The sequence below is a fragment of the Mesocricetus auratus genome, unplaced genomic scaffold (assembly GCF_017639785.1).
Source record: "Mesocricetus auratus isolate SY011 unplaced genomic scaffold, BCM_Maur_2.0 Super-Scaffold_100003, whole genome shotgun sequence".
Classification (NCBI taxonomy): domain Eukaryota; kingdom Metazoa; phylum Chordata; class Mammalia; order Rodentia; family Cricetidae; genus Mesocricetus; species Mesocricetus auratus.
Genome location: NW_024429188.1, coordinates 77,477,324 through 77,497,784, shown reverse-complemented (window position 1 = coordinate 77,497,784; position 20,461 = coordinate 77,477,324). Strand labels below are relative to the sequence as shown.

The 20,461-nt window shown below is 45.9% G+C and overlaps 1 protein-coding gene and 1 long non-coding RNA gene across 2 annotated transcripts; both read left to right on the top strand.

The window, feature by feature from the left end:
- The first annotated feature begins 2,533 nt into the window (after nucleotides 1-2,533).
- On the top strand, nucleotides 2,534-3,883 carry Tex13b (testis expressed 13B). Its single transcript, XM_040743774.1, has 3 exons — nucleotides 2,534-2,986; nucleotides 3,078-3,317; nucleotides 3,399-3,883. Exons 1-3 carry the CDS (start codon nucleotides 2,534-2,536, stop codon nucleotides 3,819-3,821), a joined length of 1,116 nt encoding a protein of 371 aa, XP_040599708.1. The 3' UTR covers nucleotides 3,822-3,883.
- Nucleotides 3,884-5,511: 1,628 nt separating this feature from the next.
- Nucleotides 5,512-7,391, top strand: LOC121140021. Its single transcript, XR_005876844.1, has 2 exons — nucleotides 5,512-5,654; nucleotides 5,929-7,391. It is a non-coding gene; the product is annotated as an uncharacterized LOC121140021 (long non-coding RNA).
- Nucleotides 7,392-20,461: the final 13,070 nt, after the last annotated feature.

Below are 20,461 nucleotides of genomic sequence, written 5' to 3'. Positions count from 1 at the left end.
ATAGTGAGACCTTGTCACACAAAAACAAAACCTCACAAACAATTCAATATTCCCATCGCTCAAGGAAAGTTACTAAAATGTTATATAATATTCCAGGTTTTTGTTTTTTGTAGTTGTTTTTAAGACAGTCTCTCTCTACATAGACCCAGCTGTCCTGATACTCTGTAGACCAGGCTGGCCTCAAACTCAGATCCACCTGCCTCTGCCTCCCAAATGCTGAGATTAAAGGTGTGCACCACTGCCCGATAATGTTAGAGGTTTTTTAATGCATACAAACCTATTTTTTATAAAAATGAAACCAGAAAGATTTTCTTTTTGGTTTTTCAAGACAGGGTTTCTCTTGGAACTAGTTCTGTAGACCATGCTGGCCTCAAACTCAGAGATCCCCCTCCCTCTGCCTCCTAAGTGCTGGGATCAAAGACGAGTGCCACCACCACCGGTGGGAGAGAGATTTTTTTTTTTGGTTTTACGAGACAGGGTTTCTCTGTATTGTTTTGGAGGCCGTTGGTCCAGCCCGGCCTGGAACTCAAAGAGACCCGCCTGCCTCTGCCTCCCGAGTGCTGGGATTAAAGACATGCGCCACCACCGCCCGTCAAGAGAGAGAGAATTTTTTAAAGGCAAAAAGAAATCGACTTTCCCCTAACTGCCCCCTTGAGTCCACCTCCCTGAAATAACAACTGTTTAAAAGTACGGCATTAATACTCTCCCACCCCACTTCATTTTATATATAAAGAGAAATACACAAAACGGATATATGTATATTCTTACTTTATACATTTCCCAAAAACAGAATCAGAGTGGGGACTGGTGGTATTCACATTTAATCCCAACACTTAGGAGGGAGACAGATGTTATCTTCTGTAAATTCGAGGCCAGTATGGGTCTACATTGTGAATTTCATTCTTTAAAAAAAAAAAAAGCAGAATCGCCGGCACCGGCCCCAGCACTGGGGAGGCAGAGGCAGGTGGATCTCTTAGTTCAAAGTCAGACTGGTCTACAGAGTTCCAGGACTGACCGGGCTGCTACAGAGAAACCCTGTCTCGAAAACCCAAAAAAGGGGATCATAGAAAATACCCTCAAACTATACATGTCCTTTTGCCATTTGGTCCTCAACATAGGCCCACAGTAACAAACTAAAATTTAGTTAAGAAGGTCATATAATGAATGGCAAAAAGGACTCAGCCAGTGATTTCGTTTCTAAGGTATAAATCTCAAAAAGTTACTTAGCATATTTTCCCATGTTTAAGATTTATTTACACTTATGGGTGTTTTGTTTGCAGTATATCTGCCCACCAAAAGAGGCCACCAGACCCATAGAACTAATAGCTAGAGGCTGTGAGCTACCATGTGGGTACTGGGACTTGAATTCAGGACCTCTGCGAGAGCAGCCAGTGCTCTTAACGATGTGCCATCCCTCCAGTGCCCCTCTCTGAGCATTTTGACAGACATAACAGATACTTCTGATGCCGGGAGAAGAGTGATACCTGCGTAATCTCCGAGGGTTTCAGTAGTGAACGCCAAGGAATGAAAAGGTACCCGATTACGAACTGCCACATGTCATGGCGCTTGAAGCGGTAGTGGCAGCAGGTGGAACTTAGAGGTGCTTCTTTTGGGGGCAAATAAATGACCACAAATCATCATGGTGAACTATGGCAGATGGCACTAACCCCAGACTATACTCCCTTCTTTCGGTTACATCAGGAAAACTGTGTGGTTGGCGGTTTCAAGTCTGGAACGTTCCACACATAAGAGCGGGCTTTTCAAGCTCGGGATAAACTATTACACTCGGGGGGTACAACTTTCGAAACTTGCTTAGATTTATTTATTAATTTATGTATAGATTTTGGGGGGTTCTGTTTCACTTACGTTTCTTTCTGTCTTCAAGGGGTTTCACTCCTACCAACAGTTTGTTCTCATTTTTTTTCTGGCAAGCAGGAGGCACTCCCTAACCTCTCCCTGCCAGTCCTTGAAATTGGAACAGTCCAAGAGCAAAACTCGCGAGATGTCCAAACGAGACTTGGTCCTCGCCAGTTATTTCGTCTGGAGTTGTCTGAGAGCAAGGACTGGACTTTGGCTCGTTCTCCGTCCCCTTTCGTTGGTGGGCTGGTCTTGCAGCCGATGTGTTGGACCTGTACCTCCTCTGGCCACTAGCTTGGAAAGGTGAGTCGGGGTGGGGGTGGGGGATGGGGGGAATGTCCTTGAAACATATAAAGCCTTTCAAGGAGTCACCTTTTTTTTGGTTTTTCAAGACAGGGTTTCTCTGCGTAACCGCTCTTGCTATCCTGGAACTCGCTCTGTAGACTAGGCTGTCCTCGAACTCACAGAGATCCCCCTGCCTCTGCCTCTTGAGCGCTAGGATTAAAGGTGTGCAAGCACCACCGCAATGCTCCACGGAGTCACTATTAAATAAATGTGGCTAGCAGATCACAGGGGAAGGGAGAGCTAAGGATTTGATGGAAGGCTTAAGGGATGAGGTTGTCCTAAAAAGACCCACAGCAGACTTTTCTGTTCTTACAGGGTCAGCAAAGCCATCATGAATCCCGAGGATCCTGCCAGTGGGTTCCGGCATGACAAGGTGTTAATGTTCATCAATGAGCAAATGTCCAAGGACACAATAGGCCCCCAGTTCTACCTTGAGAACTTGTCCCTGTCCTGGGAGGAGGTGGAAGAAAAGCTCAGAATCCTCCTGGAGGATAGCGAGATGCCTAGGCAGGTTCAGGAAGCCTGTGCCTGGGCCAGCCTGGCCTTGGGTGTTCGATTTGCTTGGAGGCAAGTCCACTTGCAGGGGCGCCGAGTGCAGTGGCTGCACGACTTCGCCTGCCTGCACAGGTCAGCGGCACATGCCTTGGCATCAGACCTGAAGAAACTCACAGAGCAGCAAGAGATGGAACGCAAGGAGGTGGCCTTCCAGCTGCAGCTGGCCCACACCAAACTGGCAGAGGTGCAGAGAGAGCGGGACCTGATGAGACTGAAGCTACTACATGCAGTAAGATTACCTCCTAACCCAGTCTTACTCCTACACCCTATGCCCATACCCCATTCCCGAATATGTCTCAACGCTACCCACTTCTCTCCAGGAGCTGAGGGCCTTTCCAGCTGCAGACATGCCAGTCGTGACTACAACTACAGCCCCTGCTACCGCTGGAGGGGCGGAGACAGAGACAAAACCTGCAGGAGGGGGAGAAGACGTGACATCTAGTGATAGTGCAGTGCAGGAACCAGAAAAGCAGATGGAGGGGGCTACAGCCACGACTGCCCCTGGGGAGCTGGCAGGCACGGGACAGCTAGAAGGAAGCATCCTGGATCATTTCGGAGCTGTGGAGTGGAAAAATTATCCCTTGGGCTTTTCGGGAGAGGAGGGAGGGGAGGGAAAAGAAGGAGAGAAGGGGGAGGGAGAGGGGGAAGGGGAAGGCAAATCTATGGCAACCCCTATATGTTCTGAGTCTGAGACCTTAGATCTCAGTTCCACAACCTCCCCGCAACCTGTCACTGTCCAACTCCCTGCCTCATTCACATACTCCTATGAAAGCCCCTTTCCTGTCACACCCACCCCATCACCGCCACCAAGCATTCTTACGGAACCGCAGATGCCTCCGTACTTCATGGCCACTGATATGAATATGTCTGACACTGAGGGCCCAACAGTATACCTCCAAGAACCCCCGAAAGAGAGCCAAGACAATGGAGGCCAGCAGCAGAGCAATATGCCCCTTTCCAGGACTGGGAATTGGGATTGTCCTTGGTGTAAAACCGTGAATTTTTCACAGAGGGATAGCTGCTTCCACTGTGGGAGGCAAATGTGGGTGACAAGCCCTCAGTGAGTTCAGAAATGTGATACAGAAATTTCCCATAGGGAAATCAGTTTCAAAGGTGGGAGAATGGGAGGGGGTTCATGGGAATGGGGAAATGGGATGGGTACAAATGGTGTGGGAGGGACAAGTTTTCTTTTTTTTGTATTCCAGATCATTAGTATTTGACACCCTAGAACTGCTTCGTGTGGGGGGGCCGGGGGGTGTGTGGGTGTGAGTATCCTCCCTCCCTAGTGTCTGGGGTGTGTGTGTGTGTATTTGGGTGTGAGTATCCTCCCTCCCTAGTGTCTGGGGTGTGTGTGTGTGTGTGTGTGTGTGTGTGTTTGGGTGTGAGTATCCTCCCTCCCTAGTGTCTGGGGTGTGTGTGTGTGTGTGTGTGTGTTTGGGTGTGAGTATCCTCCCTCCCTAGTGTCTGGGGTGTGTGTGTGTGTGTGTGTGTGTTTGGGTGTGAGTATCCTCCCTCCCTAGTGTCTGGTGTGTGTATGTGTGTGTATTTGGGTGTGAGTATCCTCCCTCCCTAGTGTCTGGGGTGTGTGTGTGTGTATTTGGGTGTGAGTATCCTCCCTCCCTAGTGTCTGGGGTGTGTGTGTGTGTGTGTGTGTGTGTGTTTGGGTGTGAGTATCCTCCCTCCCTAGTGTGTGGTGGGCCTAGGCAGCTAAATATATAAAGACCCTACCCTTTTCACACACCTAGACATTAAAAGATGGAGCCTGAGAGTTTATTTGGCCCATTCTGACACAAAGATTTTCAGGCTGGAGAATATAAACATTCAATTGTCAAGATAGTTTGGGGTAAAGTGTCAGTGGATCACGGACGTTGGGGCCAGGGTCATAGCCAGTGATTCTGGAGGTCACAGTACATCCCTGGCCCTGGCTGCTTTGCAAACATTTTTAGACAGATGCTAGAGACCCCGGGGAGCTGACAAATAGGAAGAGGTTCAGAGGAATGGATCTGCTGACCACAGAGAACTCACCTACTTTTTATCTCTTTGCAGTTGTGTTACACAAGGTTCCATTTATCTAGATCCATTCTTTAAGCTAAAAAGTAGGTTCCTGTTCAGAGCAACGAGATCATTCTCTCATCAGGCAATTTTTCTTTAAAAAAAAAACAACAATAACCAAGGTCTCATGTAGCCCAGAGTGGCCTCAAACTATGTAGCTGAGGATGACTGACTCCTGATCCTCCTGCCTCCTCTTCCTAAGTGTTGAGCTTATAGGTGTGGATTGCCATGGCTGGATCAGAAAAGTAGTTTCAAAACAATGCATGAAAACGTGATAGGATTGGCAGGGGAATTGAAGAAGTGGAGGACAAGCAGAGAGGATTCCTTTATCCCAAGTGTCCAGGAATGAACTGGGCAGGATGGCTGCGTTCTGAGGGAATTCTATTACCAGAAACGGGTCAAGCCTCCACTACTTGTTCCCAGTAGTGAATAGGATAGGAGGCCCACGTTCTGTGAGAGTAATACGACAAGAAAGGAATCCATCAGATGAAACCTGTGATGGGTTATCCTCAGGTTTATGCTCAACTCAAATTAACATGGCAGAGATTTGTCACCCTTATGAGAACTCTGAGAGACTATGGAGGATGCCAGCCAACACCAGATGCAAGCAAGGACTTCTGTGATTTTTGTTTGGTTTTTTGAGATAGAGTTTCTCAATATTGTTTTGGAGGCTGTCCTGGAACTCACTCCATACACCAGGCTGGCCTCGAACTCAGAGATCCACCTGCCTCTGCCTCCTGAGCGCACCACCAACGCCTGGCTGTGACTATTAACTTGAACTCTTCCCTGGTCCCCAGTGGGCAGAACCGTGGACAGGTCTGAACTGGAAACTCCACTGCTACAAGGTGAGTCAACCTCTGATCGGACACAGAGGGTTTGCCAGTCTAGGTGAGCATAGTGCAGTCTGGTGGGAGATTCTCCCTTCTGACTCAGCAGCATGCTACATGAAATAGAATGTGGATTTTAAAGGCTCTCAGTGTACTCTGAAATGCAAAGTGCAACAGAACCCTGTCTTAGTGGGGAAGGGACTGTGGAAGACGGGAGTTGGGGGACAGTAAGGAGTAGGAGAGAGATCAGTCTGCTTCAAATGTGCTGAGAGGAACTATATATGTGTTTTAGTCCTCAGGTACCTGGACCAGACAACTGAAAGAATTCGGACCATCTCCTAGAGACTATGAACCTGAAGAATACAAAGCATGGGACACCTGTAACAGCAGAAATGTGACTTTGCATTGTCTGTTGTTGGTGACAGTACAGTTGTCTTCTGTTGCAGATCTCCAACCTGCAATTTTTTGAACATCCTTTGGGGTTTGTTTATCTCTGTCTACTGCAGAGTTTCCTAACCTCCTTGCACTGGATTTTGATAGTTCTTTGCTGTGGGGTAAGAGTTCCTGTGCATTGTAAGGGGTGAGCAGACTCTTAGCCTCTACCCACAATGTCTGTGTGACCCACTCCCCCATCCTTTTAGTTTTGACAACCAAAACTGCCTTGCATAGCGCTGCATGTCCACTAGAGGGCAAAAAACCAACCTGAGTTGGGAACCTGTCAGGCATTCATTGCTTGGCCATGGGAATGGATAGAGTCAAAAGACAAGGATACAGAAGCTGAAGCTGGCTGAAAAATGTTCTCTGGGTCTGGTGTTTACTTTGGATCTTTAAGAAAACTTAGGGTGGTATAAAAGCTAACTGCCAGAACTGAGGGGTGAGGGGAACTTCTACAACAGTGGTTCTTAACTTTCCCAACGCTGCAGCCCCTTACTACAGTTCTTTGTGTTGTGGTAACCTCCAGCTATAAAATTACTTCATTGCAGCTCCACAACTGTAATTTTGATACTCCTATGAATTGTAATGGAAATGTCTGCTCTTCAGTGGCCTTAGGTGGCCCCTGTGAAAGGGTTGTTTGACAGTTTGAGAGCCACTTCTCTACCAGGACTAGGCTGAGAAGGAAGAAGTCGAGAGAGGTACAGGGTTAAGAGAGGGCGATTTTGTCACTTAGCCAACATGCTTGGGAAAAGACATTTGGGTGGAATATCTGACAAGCATTTAAACTAATAAAGGCGGTACTTTTGGTAGAGATTTCCTGAGAGAAAATATTGCATCCTTCGGGAAAGCTCCTTAAGACTCAGATGTTCTAAAGGAAGCCTCATTGATAGAAACTTGAGCCACTAAAGGCAATAGCATAGAAAGCTTTAAATGCAAGAGAAGGAAAAAAATGATCTTGTGCACTGTAATGTAAGGCTGTATGGGAGGCGTAGCCAATGGTATTAAAAGAAAAACAGTACTGTGAAAGGGATCATTTTTGTTTTGTATAAAATAAAAACACTTAAAGTTCTTAGGTATGTATACATAATACAGAAATACGTTACCAACTTTATATCTTGTATCTACGAAGTTTGCATTTCAGTATGAATTTAAAAGGTATGGAAAGGCATTCAGCAAACAAGGTATCAGGCAGGGAACAGAAGGCAGCGTGATACGGGATACAAGACAGAGGACAGGGAAGTTTGAATAAAAGGTTTTCCTTTCTGTACCTGTGTTTTGAAAGTGCTAAGATGTTCACAGAAATAAAGAAAATTAACTTACTCATTTGGAAAAGCTGTTTCTTCCTTGGCGATAGGAGGAAACCGGGAAAGCAGAACTGGTACCTGTGGCAGAGCTGGGATTCCAGGTGGCCAGGCTGCGTGCATGCGTGTGAGGGGGCAGTGCACCCTCAAAACAAGTGAGGACAAAAGTCTAGGGCAGTGAGAGGCCAGGATTTGAACATCGTAGGAATAAATGAAGCATAGAGGAGGACATGGACAGAGAGAACAGGATCATCAAGCTGAATGGACCAGCATAGGACCAAACTGAAAGGAAACTTAGACAATCAAGAGTCTGGTAGATGGGCAGGGCGGTGGTGGCGCACGCCTTTAATCCCAGCACTCGGGAGGCAGAGCCAGGCGGATCTCTGTGAGTTCGAGGCCGGGCTGGACTGATAGCCTCCAGAACAATACAGAGAAACCCTGTCTCAAAAAAACCAAAAAAAAAAAAAAAAAAAAGAGTCTGGTAGAAAAAAACAGATTGCTCGTCTGGGACTCCAGGGCACCTAACACAGAATTTACACAAGCACTCCGACATACCACACCTCTCATTGTAGCAGAAACACATCTAATGGAGAAAGGGAGGGATGGATGGAGTTCTTGGACTCAACCATTGCTATGCACTCAGGGCTTGTAGTATCCCCCATGTGCTGTTCCACTGTGGATGGATAAGCTGAGTCCCGGCTATATTTTGTTTTCAGGCCCAATCTTCTGGAATTCGAGTGTCTGGTAACCCAATCTTTAATAGGTTAAGAGTCTAAAGCAAACTTCAATTTACTTGAGTCTTTGCTTTTACAGCATGGACTACACAGAACAGGTGTAGCTGACACACTGACAATTGTGCAACTGGAAGGACCTAATAGAGAAACCAAAAAATAGGTTTAAGAGCTTATTTGAAGCATTAATTTACCTCTTAAAATTTACTTCATCTTGCACACAAGGAAATTAACGACAAAAAAGGTTAATTTGGTCAACGTGCCACACACAGGGCCACATGCTGATCTGAGTGGCTGGCGCTGCCACCTAGAGCTACGGGGACATCCAAACACAGGCCACTGCCTAGGTTCACGTCTGGGTCTGTGGTCCCATGGCAGCTGGGGTCTGAGGTGGGGTCTGAGTTGGGGTCTGTGGCTCCTATTACCACCAAGGGCTTTGTGGATGCCCAGGTTCTGGGCAGCTACCTGGGACCAAGTTGGTGGCCCGGAAGCCATGCTGCTGCCAGGGCTGTGCTGATCTGGGTGGCTTGTGCTGCCACTAGGACTGGTGGTACCCCGGCAGAGCTGCTGCGGAGGGCCATGTCTGGGTCCATGGTCCTTCTGCAGTTGGGGTCTGTGATGATGACCATGGCCCTCTTTAGCTCAGGGGTTATTGGAACCATGCTGTGCTGAACTAGTCCCGCCTCTCACTGGCCCTGGGTTGGCTGGTCCTGCCCCTAGCTGGATACTGCAACCGAATGAGCTGGCCCTACCCCTGAAGGGAGAGTTCGCCATCCCCCAGCCCCCTGCACTTGGGAAAGATGGCCCCATCCCTCACCACAGGTTCGCACAGGGCAACACACTAGAACTGACCCTGTGGTCAGAACGCAGGTGAGCTGACTCTGAGGGCATGAGAGGAGGAGCTCATCCCAGCCCTATTCGTCTGTCACATGGTGGTATGAGTAAGACAAAGATGCTCTTCTCCCTTCATCCATTCCCACCTGTGCCAAATGAGAGAGCAGGTCCTGGGGTCATGAGAGTGACAGAACTGTTCCTCACCACCTGCAGCACACAGGAGCACAGGGCAAGCACCCCACCTGGGCAGCATGCTAGAGCTGAGCCTGTGGTGGGGGATGCAGGTGAGCCGACCCTCAGGGCTTGGGATCAGGGGAGCTGACCCCCCATCTTCCATGCAGTGGTATTGATGAGAGAAAGATGTAATCCACACCTCACCACCTATAGCCGTCAAGAGAACTGGCCCCAGGGCCCATGAAACAGAACACACACTGACCCACACCACCCACAGCAAACAGAGCAGGCCCTGCACCCCACTAGAGCTGACCCTCTTATCTTGGGTGCAAGGGAGCCAGCCCTGAGGACATGAGAGGAGGAGAGTTGACCCCTCCCCACCCATCCCCCTACAACAATCAGGAGAGAGGGTCCTGGGCAAAACAGTAGAGATGGTACTGCTTATGTGACAGTGGGGGACCCAGATCTGAGGACCCTCAAGCAGAAAAACTGGCCCCACCCCCTTGCTGTAGGATGCAATTGGTGAGCTAACTGAAGCAGTGCTGGAGAGCCTACTCCGGCAATGATGATGAGGGAAAGAAGCTGGTGGGCTCACCAACTCCTCCACCACCCAGAACCAGGACTACGAGTTGGCCCACCCCAACACCCACTGAATCTGTAACTGGTGGAGCATGTGAAGGGCACAGACCTACAGATCCAAAAGTGCAGGATCTCCGTGACACAGGACAACACGCTATCCAAAAGGAGCCTCGGTGAGAGCACAGTATCAGTGACATAGCAGAAGCCAGAGGCCTGGAGCCAAAGCAATGATTCATAGCAATGAACACTTACAAGTAAAGATGAATGGACTAAAGGGTAAACTGATGTTTTTAAATGCTGTTGCCTTTTAAGCTACCGCTATCCTATCCAGCAACGGTTAACTCCACGGCTTACCAGAAGCTGCTGGGCCACAAGAACTGAAGCCTGGGAGAATTCTGTTCCCTCAGGCACCAACTCTTTCAAAGCTACTAAAGAAACTTATTTAAATCCTGCCCCGCTAAGAGCTCAAGAGTCAAAGGTTGAGGTGGAATCCTGCTTCCCACAGAGACTGAACAGCAAACAGCGCACTCACCTCACCTCCTTGAGTCTCCCAAGCAGTCCTTGTGCTTTTTCTCACCCCTCCTTATAAACCCTTCTCCACCTGGCTCCTCCCTACAATTTCCTGTCAGTTAGTTGCTGCCCCAGCCTCCTGACTGCAGGTGAATTTTCTTGTTTTTTTGTTTTTGTTTGTTTGTTTGTTTGTTTTGGTCTTTCAAGACAGGGTTTCTCAGTATTGTTTTAGAGCCTGTCCTGGAACTCACCCGGTAGAGTAGGCTGGTCTCAAACTCACAGAGACCCACCTGTCTCTGTCTCCCAAGTGCTGGGATTAAAAGCATGTGCCACCAACACCCGGCTCTGCAGGTGAATTTTATGTAATCAAACACATCTTTGCAGCATTAAACAAATGTTCCAGAGTATAAACAAAAGAAACACACCTTAAAATAATATTCTACAACAGTAAACTGTGTGACTCAACGGGCCACACAGAAGCTTCCACAAGATTCACTTTTGGTTTCTTTGGTTTTTTTCTTTCTTTTAAATTTGATCTTGATTTGGGGGGAGGATGTTGCAAGGACAGAGGGCAGATGTGAGAGGGCAGAGAGATAAGCAGAATCAGAATGCAAGATATGAAACCCACAATGAATCAAAAAAAGTTAATAATTGATCAAGGTCATGTAGGTAAGTTAGCCAGGTCTGACTCCAAGGGCATATTATGTGTCAAGGACCAAGGTGAGCACGAATTAACTCAATGAGAAGTGCTGTAATCACTACTGTATTTATTAGATAACGTTTTAAGCACTTTTGCATGAGGTATATGTGTACATTTGCAGTGTGCACATGTTGTAGGGATCCTGGAATTATGCTGACCCTGCCCCCTGACAATGGGCAAGATACACACTGGCATTCAGGCAAATACTTAGACAGCTCAAAGAGTCCTGTGTTGCGTGGCTACACCATGGCTATGCCCTGCATTATGTGGCCACGTAAGGACTTTGTACGCATGTGCAAGCTTCCCCTTTTATACGAGTGCTTCCTACCCCTTCCCTCTCTTCCATCTCTGTTCCCAGTTAGCTAACACCTACCCTTCTCTTTGTTCCCTTTCCCCAATAAACTCCACGTGGGTTATGTTGAGTTTTGTGGTTCGTGTTTCATCGCCCGCAGCTGTAATTGAAGAAAAATAACAACACGTGCTTCTATAGGAGGTACACATGTACATAAGCATACATGCATATTGAGACCAGAGGTCCGTATGGACTGTCTTCTTCTATTGCTCTCTGCCTTATTTCTTAAATATTTATTTTAATTTTGTGTGCATGGGCATTTTGCCTGCATATGTATGTCTGTGTACCACATTGTGCAGTACCTGAAATGTCCAGACGATGACATCAGATCTCCTGAGACTGAAGTTACAGAGCATTTCAAACCTCCACGTAGGTGCTGGGAATTGAACCTGGGTCCACCAGAGGAGCGCCCAGTGCTAAGCCATCTCTCTAGCCCCATGCATGTTCTTACACTGCCCTGAAGATCAGCAATTCAGCAAGAGTAGCTGGCCAGAGAGCTCCAGAGATCCTCCAATTTGTTTCCCCAGCACTAAAATTACAGGCACATGCCACCATATCTGAATCTTTACATAATGCTAACAAATCTAAACTCGTGTCCTGATGGTTGTGTGACATGAATTTCATTAATCAGGGCATGTCACCAATCCTGTAACATATTCTTTTTTTGAGGCACGGTTTCTCCCTGTAGCCCTCACTATCATGGAACTCCCTCTATAGACCACTCTGGCCTCAAACTCAGAGATCCATATGCCTCTGTCTTCTTCTGAGAGTACTGGGATTAAAGGCATGTGTGACCACTCCTGGCTATATAATATTTCTTGACTGACAGTATTAGTTGTCAATGACAGTGCTTAAAAAACAGTTGAGTAATACATTGTCATGTGGCCAGTATGCTTGAGAATGGATACTGGATGAAATTTCCGAAAAGCATTTAAACTCCCTGACAAAGGCAGTAAGGATTGGGGTTAGGGTACTTGTGTAGTAATTTCTTTTGATATAAAACGCTCCATCCTACAAGAAAACTCTTAAGACTCGCATGTTCTAAAAGGAGGCTCATATTAAGATTCAGGATGTATTGGGCAGTGGTGGCGCACGCCTTTAGTTCCAGCACTTGGGAGGCAAAGGCAGGTGGATCTCTGTGAGTTCCAGGCCAGCCTGGTCTACAAAGCAAGTTCCAGGACAGGCTCCCAAAGCAATACAGGGAAACCTTGTCTCGAAAAACCAAGAAAGAAAGGAAAGAAAGAGACAGACTGACAAAGAAGGAGGGAGGGAGGGAGGGAGGAAAGAAGAAAGGAAAGAAATCATATGCCTGTTTGGTGAGTGGGTTCCAGAGGATGAATATAGAGACACCATAAAATAAAAGTAAGAGTTTAGAGCAAATTTTGTTGCCTAAGAGAATAACATGTACGAAATGAATTTCAGCAGAATAACAAGAGGTTGTGTGATTGCTGCTATATATAGTAAAATATATAAATGACAGAGATGGCCACTCAGTGGAAATTTGGTTCAGTAAGAGGATGAAATGGAGATGCTGTCTTGCTGTTAGCAGGATACAAGGAAGAGTGCAAGTTATGAGTGAAGGAACACTAGCTCACTCGAGCAGTTGGCTCTAGAAGGCCTTGCCCTTCACTCCCATTCCCTCTGCCTTGCTAAAACCCATTAGATTACATTCCTAAAGCTAGCCACCAAGGTCTATTCCCTTATTTGGCCACTTTCTCCTCCTGAGGCTGACTACCAAGTTCTGGCTATCAAAATATTGAAGTCTGGTGATCAGAAGCCCTCTTTGACTCACTTAATATGCCCAATTAAAGTTAAACACCTGATATCCTAAACATGGGGTTTACCCCCTTTACCTTTATAAATCACCATATTCCTATGTACCACCTTCTGTCTCTTCTCTATCCAGAGGCAGTCCCCCCCACCCCCAGGACAAACCTCCCTGTCCCCTTTCCCTTTCCCTTGTTCCTTTCCCCTTCTCCCTCATCCTCCATCATCCTAGCCCATTCTAACATAAGCACCGCCTTTTTCTCCTTCTAAAAACTGCACCTGCAAGGTCATTTGCTGCTTTTTTTTTCGGAGTCAGAAAGCAGCCACTTTAACTTTTCTTCCCCGCTTAATAAAGGACCTGTCTGTGAAAACATGTGTTTCGTGGGATTTATGCCTAATCCAGGGTCCAAGAGGAAGCCTCCACTGTGCTGGAGTTTCCCTTCAAAGTGTGTGCTAAAGAGCCTTCCTCAGGTCCCAAAATGTGGAACCAATAGGAAGTATTGGATAGTAAAGAGGGAAAAAAATAAGAGTGACAATTTTTTTAAAAGCTACAGATTAAGAGAAGCAGTGTCAGGCTGGGGAGATGGCTCAGAGGTTAAGAGCCCTGGCTGTTCTTCCACAGGACCTGAGTTCAATTCCCAGCTACCACATGGTGGCTCACAACCATCCATAGTGAGATCTGGCGCCCTCTTCTGGCATGCAATGCAGGCAAACATGGAGGCAAAGTGTTGTATTCATATTAAATAATAAATAACTCTTTTAGAAAAAGAGAGAGAAGCAGTGTCTGATGACCAGTTCACCAGACCAGATGAGACTGTTTATCCAAAAACTGAGAAAGAGGCTGATATAGGAGGAACTTTGAGACTGGGATGGAGCTTCGGTGGCTACGGTGAGTCTCATGGTAGGACATAATCACTGTAAAGTAAGAGAGAATCTTTTGGTTTTTTTTTTTTTTTGGTTTTTACAAGACAGGGTTTCTCTGTATTGTTTCGGAGGCTATCGGTCCAGCCCGGCCTCGAACTCACAGAGATCCGCCTGGCTCTGCCTCCCGAGTGCTGGGATTAAAGGCATGCGCCACCACCGCCCGGCTGTAAGAGAGAATCTTTAACAGACTCCAATAACTTAGACCAGGGGACAAACTACATCTGTAAGGTACTAAAACAATTAAACACAAATTCTGAGGGGCAAAGGCCAATAAAAGGGCCACTCTGTGTCACTTGGAGGCAAATGTATATAGATTTCCATCCAGCAGGAATCCCGAGAGAAAAAACAATGGTGAGAGACCAAATTCAAAGGTGAGAGACCAAATTCAAAGGTGAGCCTTTGAAAGGCCTCATGGCCTGATTAAGTAATTCACCACAGAGGTGGGTGTAAAAACACAGGTGATCCACTATGGTGAAAGTAGGCCTTCGAGGGACAGAAACCTACCCAGCCACTTCCCTAGTGGCGTGGCTAGAGCACCTGCAGGTGAGGGCCATTCAAGGTTTACTGAAGAGCCCTGTAATAGGGTTTCTTTTGATGTGATGAGACACTATGACCATAGCAACTTTTATAAGAGAAAACATTAAATTGGGTGGCTTACAGTTTTAGAAGTTTAGTCCATTATATCATCTTGGCAGGACATAGCAACATACAGGCAGACGTTGTACTGGAGAAGGTGCTGAGAGTTAGTTAATACATCTTGAACTGCAGGCAACAGGAAGCGATCTGAAATACCGGGCATGACTTGAGCATATTTGAGACCTCAAAGCCCACCCCCCACAGGGACACACTCATTCCAACAGGGTCATAACTACAACAGCAAAGCCACACTTCCTAATAGTGCCACTCCCTATGAGCTTATGAGCACAACCACACTACCACAGGGTCCATCTGAATTGTGAATTTATTGGTCTTCTATTAATGTTAAAAATATTAGGCTTGGGTAGATGCTGGAAGCAAGTGTGCCTCAGTTTCTTGTGGCCCACAAGAGTATCAGAGGCAATAAATATCAGTTGGTATATATGAAAGAGGCTATGCCAGGCCTTTAGTCCTAGTACTTAGGAGGCAGAGGCAGGTGGACCTCTGTGAGTTTGAGGACAGCCTGATCTACAGAGTGAGTTCCAGGACAGCCACCAAAACAATACAGAGAAACCCTGTCTCGAAAAACCAAAAAGGGGTGTGTAAAGGGATTAAGCTTGATCAAGGATGGGCAGTTGCCTCTCCTCAGTAAATTATGTACATTTCTCTCCTGGTCACAACCAAGGAGGTAGGCATATATTATCCCATTGACCTTAGTTCAGATTGAGAAACTAAAGCCAGCCCTATCAAGTTCAGAGGTGAGGAAAATGCAGAGGCCTTATAAGAAGTGCTGCATGATGAGGCAGCCAGATAATTCACACAAATGGATTTTAAAAATTCATGTTGTATTAGACCTTGCAAACTGTATCGCATACTACAGTGTCTTCTCAGTTGTTATGGCAAGTTTTATGTCAACTTGACACAAGCTAAAGTCATCTGAGAGGGGACCACCTCAACTGAGAAAATGCCTCTATAAGATCTGGCTCTAGCTGGGCATCGGTGGCGCATGCCTTTAATCCCAGCACTCGGGAGGCAGAGGTAGGCAGATTTCTGTGAGTTCGAGGCCAGCCTGGTCTACAGAGAGAGTTCCAGGACAGCCTCCAAAACAAGAGAGAAAAACCCTGTCTCGAAAAACCAAAAAAAAAAAAAAAAAAAAAAGATCTGGCTCTAAACAAGCCTGTAGGGCATTTTCTGAATTAGTGATTAATGGGGAGGACCCAGTCCATTGTGGGAGGATCATCCCTAGGCTGGTGGCCCTGGGTTCTATAAGAAAGCAGGTTAAGTAAGCCAAGGGAAGGAAGACAGTAAGCCAGTGAGCAGCACCCCTCCATCGTCTCTGCATCAGCTCCTGCCTCCAGGTTCCTGTCCTGCTTTGAATTCCTCTCTTCATTCAATGATGAAAAGTGAAATATTAGCAAAATAAACCCTTTCCTCCCCAAATTGCTTTCAGTCATGACATTTCATCACAGCAATAGTAACACTAAGATGGTTGTGAACTACAATCACCTGACTGACACTTGCTTGGAACAGATTGCTTCATGAAGGTTATACCCCATAACATCACTCTTCATTATGGGATGTTAGTTCAGGGCTTTACATTGTACTAGTATTTTGCAGCAAAAAAGGAAAAGCCACTGAGACTACCACCAGCTAGGAAACAAATGTCAATTGCTAACAATGGCTCAAAAAGAATACATACAGTTCAAAGTGTTACTGGACTCAGGAAAATCCTACAAGCCACGCTTCATCACTATCCTAGATACGCAAATTTAAAGCACTGAATTAATCATGAGAAGAAGCCCCAGACCAACAGGCAAACTGGGAGGTGCGCTGACTTGGGAAAGCTTATCAAGAGTTGGGCTTCCTCAAGAGTCTGGAACATAATCCGAAATCCCATTTCCTTCACAAAGAAGAGTGGGGAAGATGGGGAAAGCCCCGGGTATTAAGTGACTCCAGCAACTGTATGGGACTCTTCAATCTTTCCTCTCCACCTGGGTCAACCTGCTGACAAAATACTTTTCTCCCAGTTCTGACTTGCCAAATTGTCATCAGACTTGTTAGGATCACAGTCCCTAATAAACAAGCATTGGGCACTCAACCTCAACAGGCCAATTAAAGACACAAATTCACAGTGGAAAGCAGAAAGAAGAGATTTGATCAGTGTGCCCACATTGGGAAGAGGAACAAAGAGGTCCAGTGACCCTCCCTCCCTAGTCCATCTTTGGGACCCTGCGCTTAAATGACTATAGAACTTTTTTCCTCACAATAAAGCTAGTCAACTACTGGGAAACAAGTAATCCATATAATTCCATTTGCAGAAGGTTACTATAGATAAATAATTTGGGGTTTCCAATATTTTGCAATAACTCAACTCTGTTATCTTAGCATAAAAGCAGCCATGTAAATGAATAGTTGTTCCCCAATAACACTTTGTTTACAAAATCAGGCAATGGCTGGATTTGCTTGGTCCACTGACTATAGTAGGTTAGCACTACTTTGGATAATTTCTAGAGAAAATTTATTTTTTCTAGCCATAAAAATCTCTATATGTGGCTCTTGGTGACTAGCACCATTGATCCTTCCAATATTTGAATATCTAGTTGGATATATTCTGTATAATATAGAAATCCTATTTGTTAAAAGTCTGGGATTCATAGATGGTACTAGTAATCAACAATTACTACCCTAGTGAATATGAAATAAAATGAGAGAGGGGGTAGAGATGAGGTGGTAGTGGGCTCACAGGAGATATTAACCACATAACAGAAAAAAAAGTAAAATCAAAAAAGCATTTACTTTGCCGGGCATTGGTGGCACACGCCTTTAATCCCAGCACTCAGGAGGCAGAGGCAGGCAGATATCTGTTGGAGGCCAGCCTGGTCTACAGAGCGAGTCCCAGGACAGCCTCCAAAACAATACAGAGAAACCCTGCCTTGAAAAAAACAAAAAAAAGCATTTACTTGTGAGCTCCTTCACTGAAGATTAAACCAGAGAACTTGATGCAGCTGCAGGAGGAAGAGTTTGGGTAACTAGTGTAAATATGTCTGCATACCCAGAATATGAAACATGCAGAAACCGAGTCACATTTCTACAGCCCTTCACGATAGTCCTCAAGTAGAGACACCACAAATAAATGCTAAGTTCCCTCATATCTTTCCTAATCCTCAGTGATGGTTAATATTGTTAATTACCTAAGAAGCAGCCTTTAAGGCATATCTGTGAGGGATTTTTCAAGAGTGGGTTAACTGATAAGGGGGGACATACCCTAAATGTATATGGTACCATTCCAAGGGCTGATGTCGCAGACAAACTAGAAAGAAGGTGAACCATTTGCATTCAGCTTTCCCTGTGGCCTAACAACAGATGTGATCTGCAGCCCACCTCTCCAGCTCCTGTGAACCACCCCCCACGACAGACCCTCAAGCTACGCGCTCTATAAACCTTTCCTTCTTCGGGTTGTTTCTTACCAGGTATTTTGTCACAGCAGAGACAGGGACAGGGGGCCAGCCAGATACTCTGACATAGAAAACTGTTACCAGGAAATGGAGACTTGCTGTGAGAAACCTGAACATGTGATTCTCAGGGTTTTTGAAATGGTTTATAAGAGAAATGAGGAAAAGTTTGGAATTTTGGGCAAAGCCGTAGAAAGCTGTAAGACAGCAGAATTTCATGGACCATTTTGGTGCAAGTTTACAAGACCAGAATTCAAAGAAAAATGCACACATGGAAGTTCATGAAGTCTCAGAAGGAAATAATGAGCCAATTAGGAACTGAACTGGAACTTACTCATAACGTATTCTGGCAAAGAATGTGGTTGTATTTGGTCCATGTCCTGAGAACTTCAGTAAGGCTGAATTCAAAGTAATGGACTAAGTTGTTTGTCAGAAGAAATATAAAGACAGGATAGCATCAGACTATGTCAACATTTACTGCTAAATGCTCTTATCCATGTCTGTAGTAGGGTTAGGGAGAGAGGGAGGGAAAGAGAGAGGGGAGGGAGGGAGGAGGGAGGCAAAGAGAAGCAAAAGGAAATGGAAAATGTGTAAGTTAGTACAGCAGAAAAAAAAGGTTAAAATTGCAGTAAAGATAAGTACTGTAAAGCAACTTGTTTAATTCTTAGGAAGAGTAACATCATTACAGGTAAGTTTTCTACCATGCACTGGGAAAACAGGAAGGTAGCCTGAGGGGAAAACCTTACCCATCTAGGGCTCCAACTTGTAAAAGTCTAAACTCATTTAAAAGCAAAGAGCCTCAACAGAGATGGATTCCCTATTCAAACTGAACTTGTCCTCCCAGGATCAGCCAGGAAGGTACACTGAGTCCAATACAACTGGAGTCCAAGAGAACTAATCTACCCTCACACTATTAGCAGGACATGGCAGCACTGTCCATGCAGTACCAGATTATAGTCAACACAGATACAAGAGCTAGGACTCATAGAGGGTTATACAAAGCCTCCAGAAGTCGGTTAAGGTCAAGCAATGTGAAGCAAGGTAAGATTCCCTATAAGGAAGCCATACAAGGTCACTAAAAGATGAACCCTAAGCTGCTATAAACATCACTAGATGTTAGAAATGAGAGACCCAGGTTCCAGAAAATTCCTGATCCGAAACCTGCAAACAGACCCTGAACGGCTCGGCTCGAAGCCCCAACCAGAGCCAGCGAAAGTGACACTTTATCCCTAAGCCTAGAGCCAGGAAAAAACACCCTAACTCTTAAATTTATCACCAAAAGAACACACTTGGCCCCTAGATTCAGAACATGTAAAAGAAATTCGTCCAGGTCCCATAATTGTAGACAAAAAAGGACCATGGAAAGACACACAGTTTGGCCCAGGAACCGGAGCCATCTCTGCCCCTGACTCAAAACTAATCAATCCCTACACTAGAAAAACTGACCAATCCCAGGTCAGCAGGCTTGGAATTCCCATGAGATTTTGAATCTCCTCCGGCTGGAAATTCCCCCACTTCATGGGGGCAGCCAATCATCATTCAGAGGCTTGGACTTCTCCTAGACCCATGGTGGCCAATCAGCTCAGTCCAGGCTTGCCAATCCCAAGGCTGTAACTACGCAGTTTTTGGAGGGCTCTAGCCAATCACAAGCCTGTAGCTAGGCAGGTTTGAAGATCTCCGAACACCTCCCTCCTTCCTGGCTACTATATAAACCCCCTTCCCATGGTGATCTGGTTCTCTCCTTCTCTGCTGCTTTGCACGGACAGAGGGACCCAAGTTAACTCGAAAATAAAGACTTTGTTTTTGCATCAGAGTCGGTATCACGTGGTGATTTGGGTTTCAGATTTCAGGCTTAACAAGAAATGCCAAGATCGTGGGGCATCAGGAAGGCAAGTCGCAGGCATGTAGGAGAGACAGCTCAAGAGTGAGGCTGTGTGTGCTTCAGGTGGCAGTACTGGTAAAGGATGAGCTAACCAAGCTCTTTGGAGCCCAGATGATTTATTCCATCATGAGCCCCGTAAGCCTGATACAGAGCTGCAAGAGTTAATGTTTTCCCTGCCAGGTTTTCATCTTGTTTTGACCCAATTTTTCTTTGCTAGGGTCCCCATTTCTCCCTTTTGGAATGGAAATATTTACTCTGTTCGATTAAATGTTGGAAGTATGTAACCTGTTTTGTTTCTTGCTAGAGAGGCCCAGAGTTAAAAGACTGCCTGCATCTCTGAAGAGACAACTCTCCACTGACACTTTTGAACAATGTTAGAACTTTAAGGACTATGAAGGCTTTTAGAAATGAGATGATCCTAAGCCTATGGAAACAAAGAGTGGAAGTTTACCATTTAAAAGTCTGGGCCTGGGGGTATGGCTCAGTGGCTAAAGTACTTACCATACAGCCCTGAGGACTAGACTTGAGACACCCATCACTCATGTGCA

Coding starts and splice junctions, on each gene's coding strand:
- Tex13b (XM_040743774.1), top strand. CDS start 2,534: ATGAATCCCGAGGATCCTGCCAGTGGGTTCCGGCATGACAAGGTGTTA. Junction 2,987..3,077: donor GACTGAAGCTACTACATGCA/GTAAGATTACCT, acceptor ACTTCTCTCCAG/GAGCTGAGGGCCTTTCCAGC. Junction 3,318..3,398: donor TCCTGGATCATTTCGGAGCT/GTGGAGTGGAAA, acceptor GGGGAGGGAGAG/GGGGAAGGGGAAGGCAAATC.